The following is a 15221-nucleotide window of genomic DNA, read 5'->3' on the forward strand; positions in this document are numbered from 1 at the left end:
CCGGACATTGTTAGAGTAGCTACGCAATGGAATAAAATACATGATAACAAAAGATGAGTAGCGCCATTTGGATTAAGGCGCCACTCCAAAATAACAACACACAGAGTAGATGGCACTACTCTTGCTCGTCACCAACATTGACGGGCGTAAAGTAGCCAAAAACTAATTCTTCCTCACCTCAAAAGGAAACAAAGTACGTGAGTATGAAGGTACTCGCAAGACTTATTCCATAATGGGCACTTATAAATAGCTCGACTCCAAGGAGAATCTATTTTGGGTAATTAGCAAGGACTCAGCCACAACGGTTAAGTAACTTCATATGCAAAAGCAATTTGGACTCAAGTGTAAGCATCTACACCTAACCAAGACTTTTCCTTGTAACTTGAGATCGTCAACATAACCAAAATTGTACTCGTATCATATTAACTCATCATCAACATCACAATCCACTAGCCATCATACCACAATAACATCCCAATATCGAATCTTTACAATTGATACGGATGGACAATAGCTTGCTCATGACCGAGAGCGTAGCAATTCGAATTGATCTTACACCCTGCAAGGGGTACCTCTTTACCCACACAACACGAGGACCATTCGGTTTGTGCCACCTGCTAAAGTGCACAAAAGAGGGTACTCGTGACAACCTTTCCCAATTGAACCCCAACCATTTGAACATGCACCTATAGGTGCGGAGGTCCACTAGGTCTACTCCCGGAGCACCTTAGTTACACCTAAAGGTGTGGAGGTAACTAGAACTACTCCACGAGCAAACTAGGTACCTCTATAAGCCTATTATGCCCACACCACCTTTACGACGTTACCTCTACAAGCCTACTATGCCCACGACACCATAGGACCACAAGCCAAAAGGTCACAACTGCAAAAGGTATTCAGCTTATCTACCATTATATCAATATGTGGTTAGTACGGAAAGTGCTAAAGTCAATGGCAACAATAGACGGTGCTTAATCAACTCAAGCAGGCCTAAAGCATCCGAGACTCCCTTCTCGAGCCATCCCTATCGCCCACTCAAATCTCGTCTCATCCTCACTGACTCACACATCCCATCATTATTTTTGTGCAATAGAAGTAAGCCCTAAGTTCGCAAACGATGGCCGAACCACCGCTCGACTTCTACCGGTGACCTAAGCCTTGTTAAGCATAACGTGTTCATTTTAAGTTAGACTATTAAGTGCTATACACAGGGTTACCATAGATCAAGAGATATCAATACCAAGAAAGTGTAATGCAACAATTAGGATCTACTCCCAAAACCCGACACAAGAATCATTGACATGCAAACATACATAAGCATCACTTATAAATTGACACAATATACGATCTAAAATAATAGGATGAAAATGCTTAGATGCTTGCCTTGGTGCTCAGTTTGATCACAATTCACAGCAATGATATCCGGATCGCCCTCGATCACACCCGCGTTACCCTCCAGTCCTTCGTTCACTAGAGAAGAACGCCTGCAATGTGATGAGCATGAATGAGGTGCAAAGATGCATGCTGCCAGATGCATAACAATATAAGAAGTAGCACATCTACATGTTCAAGGTACAAAACACGTGAAGAAACAACGAAATTATGATATGAGTAACATCGGAACTTCCGGTATAAAAATCAAAACTTCCGACTTACATCGAAATTTCCAACTTGGAAGTCAGAACTTTTGATCGATCGGACCTTCCAAAACTTTTGAATTATTGGCGCCCGGTTAGCAAAACGTTTAATCGGAAGTTCCGGTATGGAAATCGGAACTTCCGATCTTGTCGGAATATCCAGCACTTCTTGAAAACTGGACGCTCGGTTAGCAACCCTAGTTAATCGAAAGTTCTGATATTTAGATCGGAACTTCCGATCTGGTCGAAAACTCTGGATTTATACAGGGCCGTCACTTGGGTTAACTCGAGTGTAAACTAGAACTTCTGAAATACATATCGGAACTTCCAATACCTTCCAGAACTGTGTTTTACGATGATTTCTTGATTGATTCGATTTGCATGTTAAACCTTGACCCACCTAAGAATGCATAGGCTCTAATACACTAGTTCTAGACCTAATGCACTCACTGGAACCACAAGACACTAACTCAAACTCATATAAACCTTTATTCTAGTTCTATCCTCTCAAGAACGAGCATGCATCAACATTCTTCGACTTTGCAGCTCCTAAACTCAAAATCTAACCAATCAAAATGTACATTCTCACAAGGATAACTAAGGAGATTTACCCAAATCTTTGCCAAAGCTTGCGTCCGTCGATTGGGGAAGAAACGAAGGAATGACTTGAAGAAGAGGAAGGCAAAGTGCTAAAATTTCAGAAAAACTAGTATGACGAATTTGATTACAACTCCCTCAAATCTTCGTGCCTGTGAGAACGAATTGGATGGATTGGAAGCTAAGGAAAAGGGGATTGCAGTGGTAATACATGCATAACTTGAATGGTGTTTTTGACTGGGATTTTGTGAAGAAATGGTGAGAACTTGAGAGAAAGGGGGAGGGGGCAGCAGCTCGCTTGTGGCATGAGGGAGGGAGAGGAGAGTGAGTGAGGGAAAGAGAGGGAGGTGGGGCTGCTGGTGGGGGAGAAAGGGAGGGATGGTGGGGCCGGCCAAAAAGTGGGCCCACTCATAAGATAGATAAGTAATTTCAGTTGCAAACTAAAATCAAGTGCAACGATTAAAACTTTTAAGCAAGACACGAATTAAATAAAATTTAACGTCGATTATTTTTAAAACGTGTAACAATATCAAAACACCAAATCAATAACAAGCCAAAAATCCAACATGCTTAATAAATAAACATGATGATTATGACACTAATGACATACTTATGCCTAATGACATGATTAGGATTTTTGGATGTGACAAAAGTTTTCTGTGAACTCTCGCTATAGGGCACTTGTGCAAGGGACAGAGCCAATCTAGAACAGCCAAATGTGGAAATTTAAAATACTACTAAAAATTAAAATCTTAATTTGGTATTTATATAAAGGCTTTTTACTAACAAAGTATAACTTAAGTAAAAGATAATGATTAGGTAGAAGTGTTATTTTTATCACAAACTAGAGAAAATTAAGCACCTCTACTTTGATTGTCACTTTGCCTGTTTTGCATGGTTTATAGTCCATGTGTCATAAATCTTTACCAACCACGAAGTATACCGAAGATGTTTAGGAATTGACTCCAGAGTCTTAGTAAAAGTTTGAAAGCCAACATATTGGTGGTGATGGCTACTTTCTGTTGGTCCCTATAGCCATGCAGAAATGATACTTTTTTTTAATAGGAGTAAATTTGTTTTCTCCTTTGCAGGTTATTTTTACTTATACACACTTTCTTCGTTCGTGGTCTGTGCTACAACGACAGGAGCACCATGAGCTGGTTACTCCATGCGAGAGTGGCCAAGGAGCTCTTCACTTGGTTTGAATGGTAGTCTAAACTCTGCATCCAAACCTAAGCATAATAACATAGCTGCGGAGATTTGTTTACAACTTGTTCAGCTCTTCTTTGTTTTTGTCTTAGCGTCTTTGGTGTGTTTTATTTTTTGGTTGTGTGTATCTTTAATATGAGAGGTATGTGATAATTTTTATGGAGTTGTATCAGCTTGATGTAATGATAAGAGTTAATAAAAGTTCTCTCTTTTAAAAAAAAAAAATCTTTTTTACTTTGTTTTTTTTATATTGTGAATGTCTTCGTCACTTCCGATTTCTTAGCATGTCTAGAACGTATGTATTTTACTATAAGTATAGCAATCAGTTCAATTCCCAACAGATTTATAAAAGAAATATTGCAATCAAAACGTGGAATATTATAATCCAGAATCTTTTTTCGGTGCTGGAGTTTTACCCCCATTTACAGAGACTGTGATTTTCGTTTCTTTCGTTGCTGCCCATATACACGGCGCGAGGTTTTAGTTTTACCTCCATATACAGATGCATGTGCTTGCCACATGCAGAGTGAACTGTCACCAGCATTCCGAGGCGCACCGGTTCCTAGGCCTATGCATTAACGAAGGCGCCCTTGAGTGCACCCAACTCTACCCGACCGATCTCTAAAACCGGAGTTGGTCATCCGATCCCGAGAACATTTTCACATCGATCGATCTTTCCACGTTCATCATGGCCCTGCTGCGTCATTTCCTGCTTCTGTTGGCGCTCGCGGTGCAAGCCGCCGCGGCCTCTGCAGTGCCGCCGCCTCTGCAGCTCCACTTCTACGCGCGGTCGTGCCCTCGCGCCGAGGCCATCGTCCGGCGCGTCGTCCGCCGCCGCGCCGCGCAGGACCGCTCCGTCCTCCCCGCGCTCATCCGCCTGCATTTCCACGACTGCTTCGTCAGGGTACGTACGTACGTCCTCCAAGACAAACAACACGTTGGCCGTATGTCAACGCAACCATGTCCAAATTTTTATCTCCTCTGAAGCCGAGTGGTTTGGTCTTGTGCGCACCAGGGATGCGATGGCTCCGTGCTCATCGACAGCACGCCCAGCAACGCGGCCGAGAAGGAGGCCCCTCCGAACCTGACGCTGAGGATGCTCGACGTGATCGACGACGTCAAGGCGGTGGTCGAGAAGGCGTGCCCGGGCGTCGTGTCGTGCGCCGACATCGTCGCGCTTGCCGCCAGGGACGCCGCGGCCATGGCCGGGAGAGTGCGATACGAGCTGCCGACCGGGCGAAGAGACGGCACCGTGTCGAGCGCGGCAGAGGTTAATCTGCCGAGCCCCTCGGTGTCGTTCGCCGAGGCTTTGTCGGCCTTTCGATCCATAGGCCTCGGCGTTGTTGATCTCACAACCTTGTTAGGTACATTTGATTACTTCCAAAAGTTGCATGCATTTCGGAGATTGATGGTAAAACTCTTTTGCAATTCAACCAAATTATATTTGATATCTTTTCCAACTTATATTTCATATTTATCCAATTTACTGTAAGTAAATGTTCCATCTATTTTTGGATCAAAGTGGTAACATTTCGCATACACTTTTCTTGAAAACGTGACAGGTTCGCATACCATGGGGTTCTGCCATTGCGGGCTCATCATGGACAGGCTCTACAACTACAACAACACCGGCGCGTCCTACCCCACGATGGACGCCGGCTTGCTCGCCACGCTCCGGCACCGGTGCCCGCCGCACACGGTGACGCCGCAGAACGAGTCGCACGACGCAATCGTGCCCATGAACCTCGTCGCACCGCTCGGCCCGTTCGGCCTTGACAATTCGCTCTACCCGAGCGTGCTCGCCGGGAGAGCCGTCCTGCAGATCGACCAGGAGCTCACGTCCTCCGGCAAGGCCCGCAGGATCGCGGCCATGTTCGCGGCACAGCCGAGGAATTTCCAGAGGCATTTCGCGAGGTCCATGGTGAAACTGGGGAGCGTGAATGTTCTCACGGGGAGGCAAGGGGAGGTCAGGCTCAACTGTCGAAGGGTCAACAGCTGACGGATGGTTTTGTAGAGTCAGAATCCAATGGCTGAATCTCGCAAGATTCAGTGTCAATGCCAAAAGTAGATAGTATCTGTTGTTGGTTTATATTCATATCCATACATAGCATCAATGTAACAATGTTAGACATTTGTTCCAGCCTTCAGGGCAGCAGAGAGTTCCTCTGCTTGTGCGGAATGATAAATATTGTGCCCAGAACAATAAAGTGACTAATTCATAATTTTTGCGTGATGAACAAACTCATTTTATTATTTAAACGAAATGAACAAGTAAAGGAGGAATGCGTTAGGAATATAAAGTGTTTATCCATTACGTATAAGTTAGTTAATAAAGTCATGTACTATATATATTATCCTAAAGTTACTATTAAATACAAGTTGCTATTCCTAACATAACATATAAAGCTAAAATTAGAAGGGTCCCTCTAGTTATCGGTCGACAGATTTTGGTGTTCAGAATATGTCAAATTTTGAGCCAATCATATTCTACTATGTAGCTATACCAGTTCGTCTGATAAAAAACCTAGCTCAATAAAGAAGCATTATGCTGTATGACAAACGGGTCTAGGAAATGACCCAAAGCCCGCTAAGAAGTAGAACCAAAAAATAGGCCCAAACCCCACTAAGAAACTCAAAAACAAACCCAAACAAATAGGCCCATATAAAAAACATGTGGTTTTCCAGTAGGCAATAATTAACTCAGAATTAAATCAAAAATAGCCCGAAGTATTGACTTGACCAATTTATTCGGACAACTTTCCACTCAACCTATTTCTCCATTCTTTTTGGAACTCTTAATGTTCTGAATGTCATCTTAAGAGAATTCGTCCACCAACTTAGCAACAAACCTCTATAGTTCTATATACTTGATCATGAAAACACTGCAATCAACACTGCAAAAGAAAATCTTGAGCATAAAATGCTCAGCTAGCATAGGGAAAGATAGAAATGACCACAGTTCGATGAACTTACATATTGGTTTATTTTGGTACTTATGGATAGCCAATCCTAAATATGTCAAAGGAATTTCGGCATATACAAATTCATACCACACATGCCTGAAGGAGGCACCTACAAAGATAAAAAAAATGCATATATAATCAAAATTCATGGCATTGAAGGTGTGTTAAATGCAACACATGGTGCATTGTATGATATTTACTCAAAAAACAAGTCGATGGGGGGGGGGGGGCATTGTGCCTAGTAATGGCCTCTGATAAGTGACAAAAAGTTTATATAATAGGCGCAAGGGATAATGCCTTGTAATAGGCTCTGGAGGAGTTAGCCTAAAAAAGGACATAAATCAGCAAAAAAGGTGGACCCCTTGGTCGACTTAGAGAAGGAAAAAACACAAAAAGGTTTAAACTAAGAAGGGTGCAAGACAGACAACAAGAATAAGATGTAAAACCCCAAGCTGTAGAGGTAAACAATAGGACCAGAATAGAATCAACAATCACACCAAAACTTCTCGCAACAACATAGAAACGTATGTCACCAGTTACAAAAAAGGGCATGAGTAACTCATCGCCTCCAATCCTACCAAAGAAAAGAAGCAGCTATAAAAAACTCCAGCCAAGAAAAAATATCAATAAAACCATCATTGCACCTACTACACGTAATTCATGGCCAGGTTGGCCTTATTGACTCAAAAGCAACCACAATCCATCCATCATCTCAACATCAACGCCAAGTAGGAAGGAAAAACTCCAACATCATAACCTTCATCTCACAAATATCAACACCAAGTAATTGAGAAGCAATATTCTTTAGAAGAAGCACGACTAGGCTTAACTAACAAATGCACGTACTACACTGTATAACTCACAATACAATAACTCATAAAAGAAGCACACTATGTAACACAAAAAATAATATTCAGACTACATAACTCATCTAGTGAAAACCATGCAACTCATCTAAGATCACGTAACTCACAAAACAAACTACGTTAGTGGAAGCAACAATTGCGCTTTATCTCCTACAACTTCAAAATGTGGAAAGAAGGAGCTTAGACTGCCACAAAGCGAGCAATAAAAGATATACAGAAGGAGAGAGAGATAGAGAGAAATATATATAGAGAGAGTAAATAAAGAAACAAAGCCACATAGACATATCTAGAGAGACAAATAGATAGATAGAGAGGTAGACACATAGAGACGATAAAAAAAAAGAGATAGGGGGAGACAGAAATAAAGAGTAGAGTATATAAAGAAATAGAGGGACAGAGACATATATACACAACGAGAGATACTGATCAAGAGAGATAGAGAGAGACATACATATAGAGAGAAATACATAAATAGAGAAAAAAAGAGAGTAAAAAAGAAGATAGAAACATATAAGAGGGACACAGAGGGGGAGATGTAAAGAAGCAGAACAGCATAAACACAACACACACATAGAGGAAAAAGTTTAATAAGATACATAAAAAAAGATTACATCATACAGTGAGGTTCCTAGCTCTTGGCAACTTTTAGATATAAGTTTTGTTCAACAAGATACTTAACTATATCCGAAGCATGAGTATGAAATGTGCCAACATTTTGACAAAATATAGAATCTGAAACAACTAGTTGGTGCATGATATTGGTCACTAAACCAAAGGTATTTCTTTCTTGTTTATCACTTATGATTGTCCCACTAATGGCATGGACATTAGTCGATCAATAGATATTTGCAGATCATTTGGCATTCATATATATACTCATTACAAAATACCTTAACATTGTTGCTTACTCATGATGATGCATGTATATACTCAGAGAAAATACCTAATAATGATGACAGAATTACTAGCAAGGTACATACAGACTAGAAGTATAACTTAAAAAAAACTAAAATTGGAATACTATACGAACTTGGAACATATCCATAACACCTAAAACGTTTTTTAAGCATCAAAGCAGCTGAGTTCATACATACAATAATGGACAAACTGATTTATTCAGGGATTAGAAAGCATAACAGACAGCATATCAACCATGTGCTAATGCTAGTGAGCTTGCAAAATTGAACCTAAAAAGTCCAAACTCAAGTTCAGACATATATTGAATTAGCAAACTTGCAAAATAGAGTTCAAGCATACAGTAAAATTATTGAACATCCAAAAGGAACATATCAAACAATCACCTAAAATGCCCCACTGAAACACCATAGATGCTGCTTTGCCTTGAGATACCTCCAGAAAGCTACACACAAAAAAGAGTGGGACATAGAAAAAATTAGATAACAATAAAGAGGGAGATTCATCGCAATACAACATGGAAAAGCAATACAAAGGGGATCTGAACCCTACTCGACTACACCCCCAGGTTCACTACTCCAGCATGTCCCAACCCTAACATAACAGAAGAAAATGAACTACAAATTCATCAAATAGATCACAAGCGTGAATCAGATAGATTTATACAGGGTTTGTAGAAGCCTAACCCAACAACCATTGAACCAATCAAATTACATGACCAAGGAAAAGCATAAGAACTTGCATAAACAGATGAAATCTAAATGACATTTCATCTCTAATGAACTAGAAACAGAACTCACTAAGAACAGGAATCTTGAGACTGCTCTATTCCTCCCTACTTTAAACACTGCTGAACCCTAACAAAACAAATCTAAAAAAAATGGCACAAATCAAACCTCTAAAATAGGAGAACAATTGAAAACCAAGAGGGAGTGACTGGATCTCTCAACAAATGAATGGATCTAAAACAAACAAAAATGAACCTCCTCCGTTCACCTCTACCTCCTGTTACCAGAGGTGAACAGAGGTAATAATCAACACAACACAACTGCATATTTTGAACACCTTACTACAGAAGCAACTTGGATTCCTCTCTCCCTCTCAATCATTTGCTCACAAATCAAGCCCTAAATTCAAGAGGAACACACAGAAACCACTGGGAAATGAACAAATCTCTCATCCAATCGAGTAAATCAAACAACAAAATGCTCCAATCAACACAAACTAACCTTGATTCGCCTGCTGTGTGAGGAGAGTGAAGGCGACGAGGAAGAACTGGACGCAGTGATGCATTGGCTAGGTGTCACCTTAAGAAAGGAGAAGAGATGCAAGAGGTTACAAAGTGCTAGAAGAGAGAGGGGAAGATAGAGGGGCGTGGTCTTTGAGAAAGTCAAATACACATCCATCCGGTCACCGCTACTCCTATCTGGTTGCAGATGTAGATCCGAATTCGACAACAGTAGTACCCATTAGCATAACTTTCAAATCAAATGAAATCGAAAGTTAGCACAACCTTCAAAGCAGATCAAGAGATCACAAATTAGACAGATTTAACATAAAAAAATCTGTAATAGCAAAATTCAAATTAGAATTATGGTTTTTTATACCGTGTTGTAACTTCCACGCATGTCTCGATCTAGCCCGCCCTCCCGTCGGCTTCCTTCTCCTGTCGGCTCTCCTTCCCGATCCCGTCTGCAAGGTTCACCTGCCGTCACCGGACTCCTCCCCACACCGCCACGCCACCAGCAGAGGCTTCCCTACCCACCGTTGGAGTTCATTGACTATGTGCACACGGGTCTTCCCTGGACCGCATCGCCTTCCCCTAGTTCGCCCTCCGCTGAATTGAGCTGTCGCGCGTGCTTGATTGGATCGAACTGAAGACGTTCTGCATTCGTCGTCCTCGATCCCACTGGATTGGGACTCGAAGTCGTCGTTGACCTCCTCAGCACGCGCTACCTGGAGTGGCTCATCCCCCAACCCCGACTCATCTGCTACCGTCATGGCTCTGCTCGATTGGATACACGCTTTGCTTGGCCGGATCCACTCTCTGCCTTGGAGCGCCGCCTCCAGGTGCGTGGATTGGCTTGGCCGCATGCCTAAAGGTGCGTGGTTCAGCTCGGCCACCTCCTGCGCCCCTCCGAGAAGAGAGGGAGGCGGCCGCTACACCCCTCGTGCCACCTTGCCCTATCAGTTGGCCTTCTATGTCCATGAGCATGCAATAGACTCATACTTGGCCGGTTGGCCCTATCAGTTAGCCTTCTACATCCAGATATGAGCAATCTCGGGCACAAGCAGGTCATCAGGGTTCGGGTCTGTGAGTAGGGAGCAGATTGACAGAAGCACCTTCGATATGGTCAAGGTAGGGCTCATGGTATAAGTGTCGTTCCTAGCGGGGCCTTTACTGTGGTGCGGTGCTGGAGTCCTTAGTTGTATGGCGTACATCTTCCGTGCCTCGTCTAGCCATCTACATCTGGATCGGCCTTTCATTGAGTTTTCTTAGCATCATGGGGCTGTTTGATTTTTGGTCTCAACAAGCCAAGCTAAAATTAGCCAAGGTCAAATCAGGGCAGTGCAAAATTTTAGCTGCCAAAATGACGTTTGGTTTGAGACCAAACCAAAATTTAACCGGCTAAAAATTTTGACAGACATTTTCCTAGGAAATGCTATAGAAAAATTTTGACCGGCCAATTTTTTTTATCAAATTTTAGGCTCAAACCAAACAAAGACTAAATTTTCAGAGAACAACCAAAATTTAGCTTGGCTCCTTTTGGCCCTTAAACAAATCCCCCATGTTTCAATTTGTGCGCCACTTGCGCATGTCTTCTTGTGTTTTTTTGGAGGTGCTATTTTTCTCTCCTCTGGCCACTACGCCATGCTTGGTGCATTGCTGCTTGCGTCAGCCTCTGTGTTACCCGGACACCCGTGTTCAAAATTTTTTGCCGAGTCAGACACTCGCGTATCCGTGTTGGATTCCGACACTCATGTCAGATTCCAAATGGTATTTGGCGTGTCCTAAATTTATTTGCCGAATCGGACGTCCCGACACGAGTCGGATTCCGACACCCACACCCGTGTTTATGTAACACAGGTCAGCCTCTTCTATTTGGCCGCTGATATCCTGGATGTCTGCTGCTGCTAGCTTTATGAGCGTTCCGCTTTAATCTTTTTATTCTGTTGCGTCCATCCAAATCTTAGGTCTGTTTGGATCGGTACCCATCATGCCCAGCCAAATTTTGACTCCGCCCAGACAGTTTGGCCACTGCTTGCTTTGGAGCATAAATTTGGCCGTGCCCAACCAAATTTGGCCATGCCCAGTTGTTCGTTAGCCAAATCGTTGGCCAAGTTTGGGGCCAGCCATTTGCTCGCCAAATTTTGGTTCAATCAATGCCCATGTTTCTGATGAGGTGGCGGCAGCAGAGTAGTTGCATTAAATGCTGGATCTTGGATTAGCTAGCTTCAAACGATTATATATCATAATCCATGTATCCGGTTTGCTATCGGTTTGCATCTTTGTATTCTTTATAATTAAATCTACAAATTAAGATTCATATTGACTATATTTTGGTGCCAAAAATTCATTATATATGGGTTCTACATGTCATGCTAACAGCTTTCAAATTTTTTTGCATAGCTATAATCCAAACGTCCTTTTCTACACTTAATTTTAGCACTGCCTTAAAATTGGCTTGGTCACGAAACAAATGTTATCTTTTTACGTGATTTTGGCATTGTCCTGACTTTGACCATGTCCAATATTTGGTCTGGCTTTTTCTGGTGTTACCATCCAAACAGACCTTTAGTCTTTCTTTAAGTTTATCTATGCAATACGAGTTCATATATTCCTTCATTCATTAGTCGATTTCTTTCCTGTTGTTCTTTATTCAATTTAGTCATCTAGATCTTTCCGTAGCTTTACTACAGTCCTTATCCTGTACTCCTCATGTGCTCTATATATCTTCCTCTGAGGCTACTATTGAATACAAGTTGCTATTCCTGACATAATGAAATCCTGATAATTTGTTTTTCCTATTGTGAGGGAAGCAATAGTTTATATGCAACATATATTTTAGTAGTTTTCATCCCTTAGTGAACCATGACGGCCTTATTCTTTTTGACCTTATCAATGTAATTTTGGCATGTCAAAAAAAATTTATTGACACAAATGGTGAATGATCAGAATAAAACCAATGTAAATCTCAAACTGCTCGAAGCATTCCTCCAGTTGTCTCCTAACATCGCTAGTGGGCTTGCGCTGGACAAGCATTCCAAAAGAGTCCAACATCTCTTGGGTACTGTCTTGAACAGTTAGATCAATTTAGATTGTAAATTATTTGAACTATGTTAAGATCGGAGATTTTTTTATTTTTATATTTTTTTCGAGTTTAAATTTAAATAAATAGATTCCCGACAAAAAGATTTACAAAAGTAGGCGCCCACCGCCCTCTAAGAGGGCTACAGCCCTCTCAGAGGGCGGGTACGGGTGCTAACCGCCCCCTGAGAGGGCGGTAGGCCTTCCCGCCCGGTGCCCACAGCCTACCGCCCCCTCAGGGGGCGGGTAGAGGTCCTTACCGCCCTCTCAGGGGGCGGTAAGGGCTCCTCCTGCCTGCCGCCCCGCGTCGGCCCCCTGCGCCCTGAGTCTATAAAAACCCCAAAAATTGGAGAAAAAACCATAAAATTCGGAAAAAAAAAAAGAAAAGTTGAGAAGAGAGAGGAGAAGAGAGGAGAGGAGAGGGGAGGAAGAGAGATCGGCGAAGCCCTGCTGCATTTCGGCTGCGGATTTGGAAAAAAATTTCAGGTCAATCTTTTTATCCTTTTTATTGTTGTTAATTAGTGCAGTAGTAGTATATGACATAGATTTTAGATATTTAGATCTAGGTTTAGAAAATTATAAAATTTAGTTAGAAAATTGCACGATAATAGTTGAATATAGAATATTATTTTTAGTATATTATTTTCAATTTGTTACCTGTAGTATATTATTTGTAGTATATTATTTTTAGTATGTTGTTTGTAGTATATAGTTTATAGTATATTACTTGTACATGCGGACGTATGAGTCAACAGTAGATGATAATTTGCGAACCTAGGGTAGCATTTAAAAACTATTTTATCCGATAATCAGAAATATAGTTTGTTGTCTTAACATGTGTTATGTTTACGGGTGTTTCCAGGAATGGGAGATAAATTAATTTTTCAGATATATTATGGTGAGGGTGAAATTATGTACGGTCCCAACGGTGTAGATCTCTCTGGATTTCGCCATGTTATGAAGGGGCTTAGTAAGGCTAATGAGAGGACTATTGTGGGGGTGTGCAAATGGCTCATGCGGCTTTTCCAACTGGATCTGTAGCAATATGAGCTGAAGTTGAAAGGTGTTCTGAGCCGTGCTAGTCATGAATACTTTGGTGAGCTTGTTCCCATCGAAGCCACATCAACTTGGAGGTAGTATGTAGATATATGCTGTCAACGTGGCATGCCGCTTGTTTTATTAGCTGCAGCGTACCTGAAAGATCAAAATGAGGTGAACTCTGAAGAAACAGTAGCAGGACCAAGTGAGGCAGTGGAAGATGAGTCAGAGGCGGCTAATGTAGGGTCCAGAGAGGAGGTTGGTGATGTTCCAGACCTGCAGCCGATGGGTGTAGCTGATGAAGGGGAGCACATCCCTAGCATCATTGAAGATATGGATTTGGAGGATGAAGAGTTGGAGGAAGGCCTTGCTGAGGGGGATTCTTCTGATGAGGAGGGTAATGCTGCAGTTCCTGCAGAGTGGCGGGATCAAGAATTTTCGAAGTTGGTGGTTAGCGAGGCTGACCAGACACCATGGCCATACCATGAGAACGAGGTGTCACAGGGTGCTATGTACCCTACAAAAGAGGCAGTTATTGATGCTGTAAAATTCTAGTCGTTGTCTCTTCGTAGGCAATTCAAGGTTGTTAAATCAAGTAAAAGAGAGTATGATGTGAAGTGCTTGGTTCCTGAGTGCCCTTGGCGGGTGCACGCATTTAGAGGGAAATAGGCAGACTACTGGCAATGCTCAATAGTTAAGGAACATAATTGTCATATTGAGGAAATAGAGTTCGCCCATCGAAACCTGTCTTCTGCTTTCATTGCAAATGTTATGTACGGAGAGATTGTGGACAACCTAAGGTATGAGCCACGATCAATAATCCGTGCTATTGAGCAAAGGTTCTAGTACACAATAAATTATGCGAAGGCATGGAGGGCGAAACAAAAGGCTATTGAGATTAGGTTCGGTACATATGAAGATTCGTATCACAATCTACCTCGTCAATTAGCCACAATTTGTGCAAGAAATCCAGGCAGCTACTATGATATCAAGCATTACCCCTCTACTGATGTGGAGTACAACGGAAAAAGAGTGTTGCAGCGTGCTTTCTTTGCATTCGGTGCAACTATCAAAGCATTTAGATATTGCCGACCCATCATATGCCTAGATGGAACATTCCTAACTGGGAAGTACAAAGGGCAGATATTGTCTGCAATAGGGGTCGACGGTAACAACCAAGTGCTGCCACTAGGGTTTGCGTTCGTGGAGAGTGAGAATGGGGACAGCTGGTATTGGTTCCTAGAGCGGGTGAAGCATGCAATTGTTCTTGACCGACCAGATGTGTGTCTCATTCATGATAGACATGCAGGATTGTTGCAGGCTTTGCTGGATATGCAACACGGTAGCGTGCGACGGGGTGTACCAGTACAGTGGCCAGATCTCAAAAGCAGGTGGTGCATGCGCCATATGGGTGCGAACTTCTACAGACAGTTTAAAAACAAAAAGTTAATGAAGCTCTTCAAGAAGTTGTGCAGTCAGAACCAACAACGTAAGTTCAATGCATTATGGGCAAGACTTGATGAACTGACTCTTAAACAAACTGCGGAGGCCGCACCTAACCGTGAGGAACCAATAGCTCTCGGTCGGCTCCCAACCGATACTCCGCAGATTGTACGGAGATCTGGCTCATCTATTAGGAGCTTTTCACAGTGGATACGCAATGAGCCCAATGAAAAATGGGCTCTGC

At 42.3% G+C, this 15221-nt stretch overlaps 1 protein-coding gene across 1 annotated transcript; it reads left to right on the plus strand.

The window, feature by feature from the left end:
• Nucleotides 1–4034: 4034 nt before the first annotated feature.
• On the plus strand, nucleotides 4035–5588 carry LOC133911128 (peroxidase 57-like). Its single transcript, XM_062353332.1, has 3 exons — nucleotides 4035–4347; nucleotides 4459–4807; nucleotides 5006–5588. Exons 1-3 carry the CDS (start codon nucleotides 4132–4134, stop codon nucleotides 5440–5442), a joined length of 1002 nt encoding a protein of 333 aa, XP_062209316.1. The 5' UTR covers nucleotides 4035–4131; the 3' UTR covers nucleotides 5443–5588.
• Nucleotides 5589–15221: the final 9633 nt, after the last annotated feature.

The sequence above is a fragment of the Phragmites australis genome, chromosome 3 (assembly GCF_958298935.1).
Source record: "Phragmites australis chromosome 3, lpPhrAust1.1, whole genome shotgun sequence".
Classification (NCBI taxonomy): Eukaryota; Viridiplantae; Streptophyta; class Magnoliopsida; order Poales; family Poaceae; genus Phragmites; species Phragmites australis.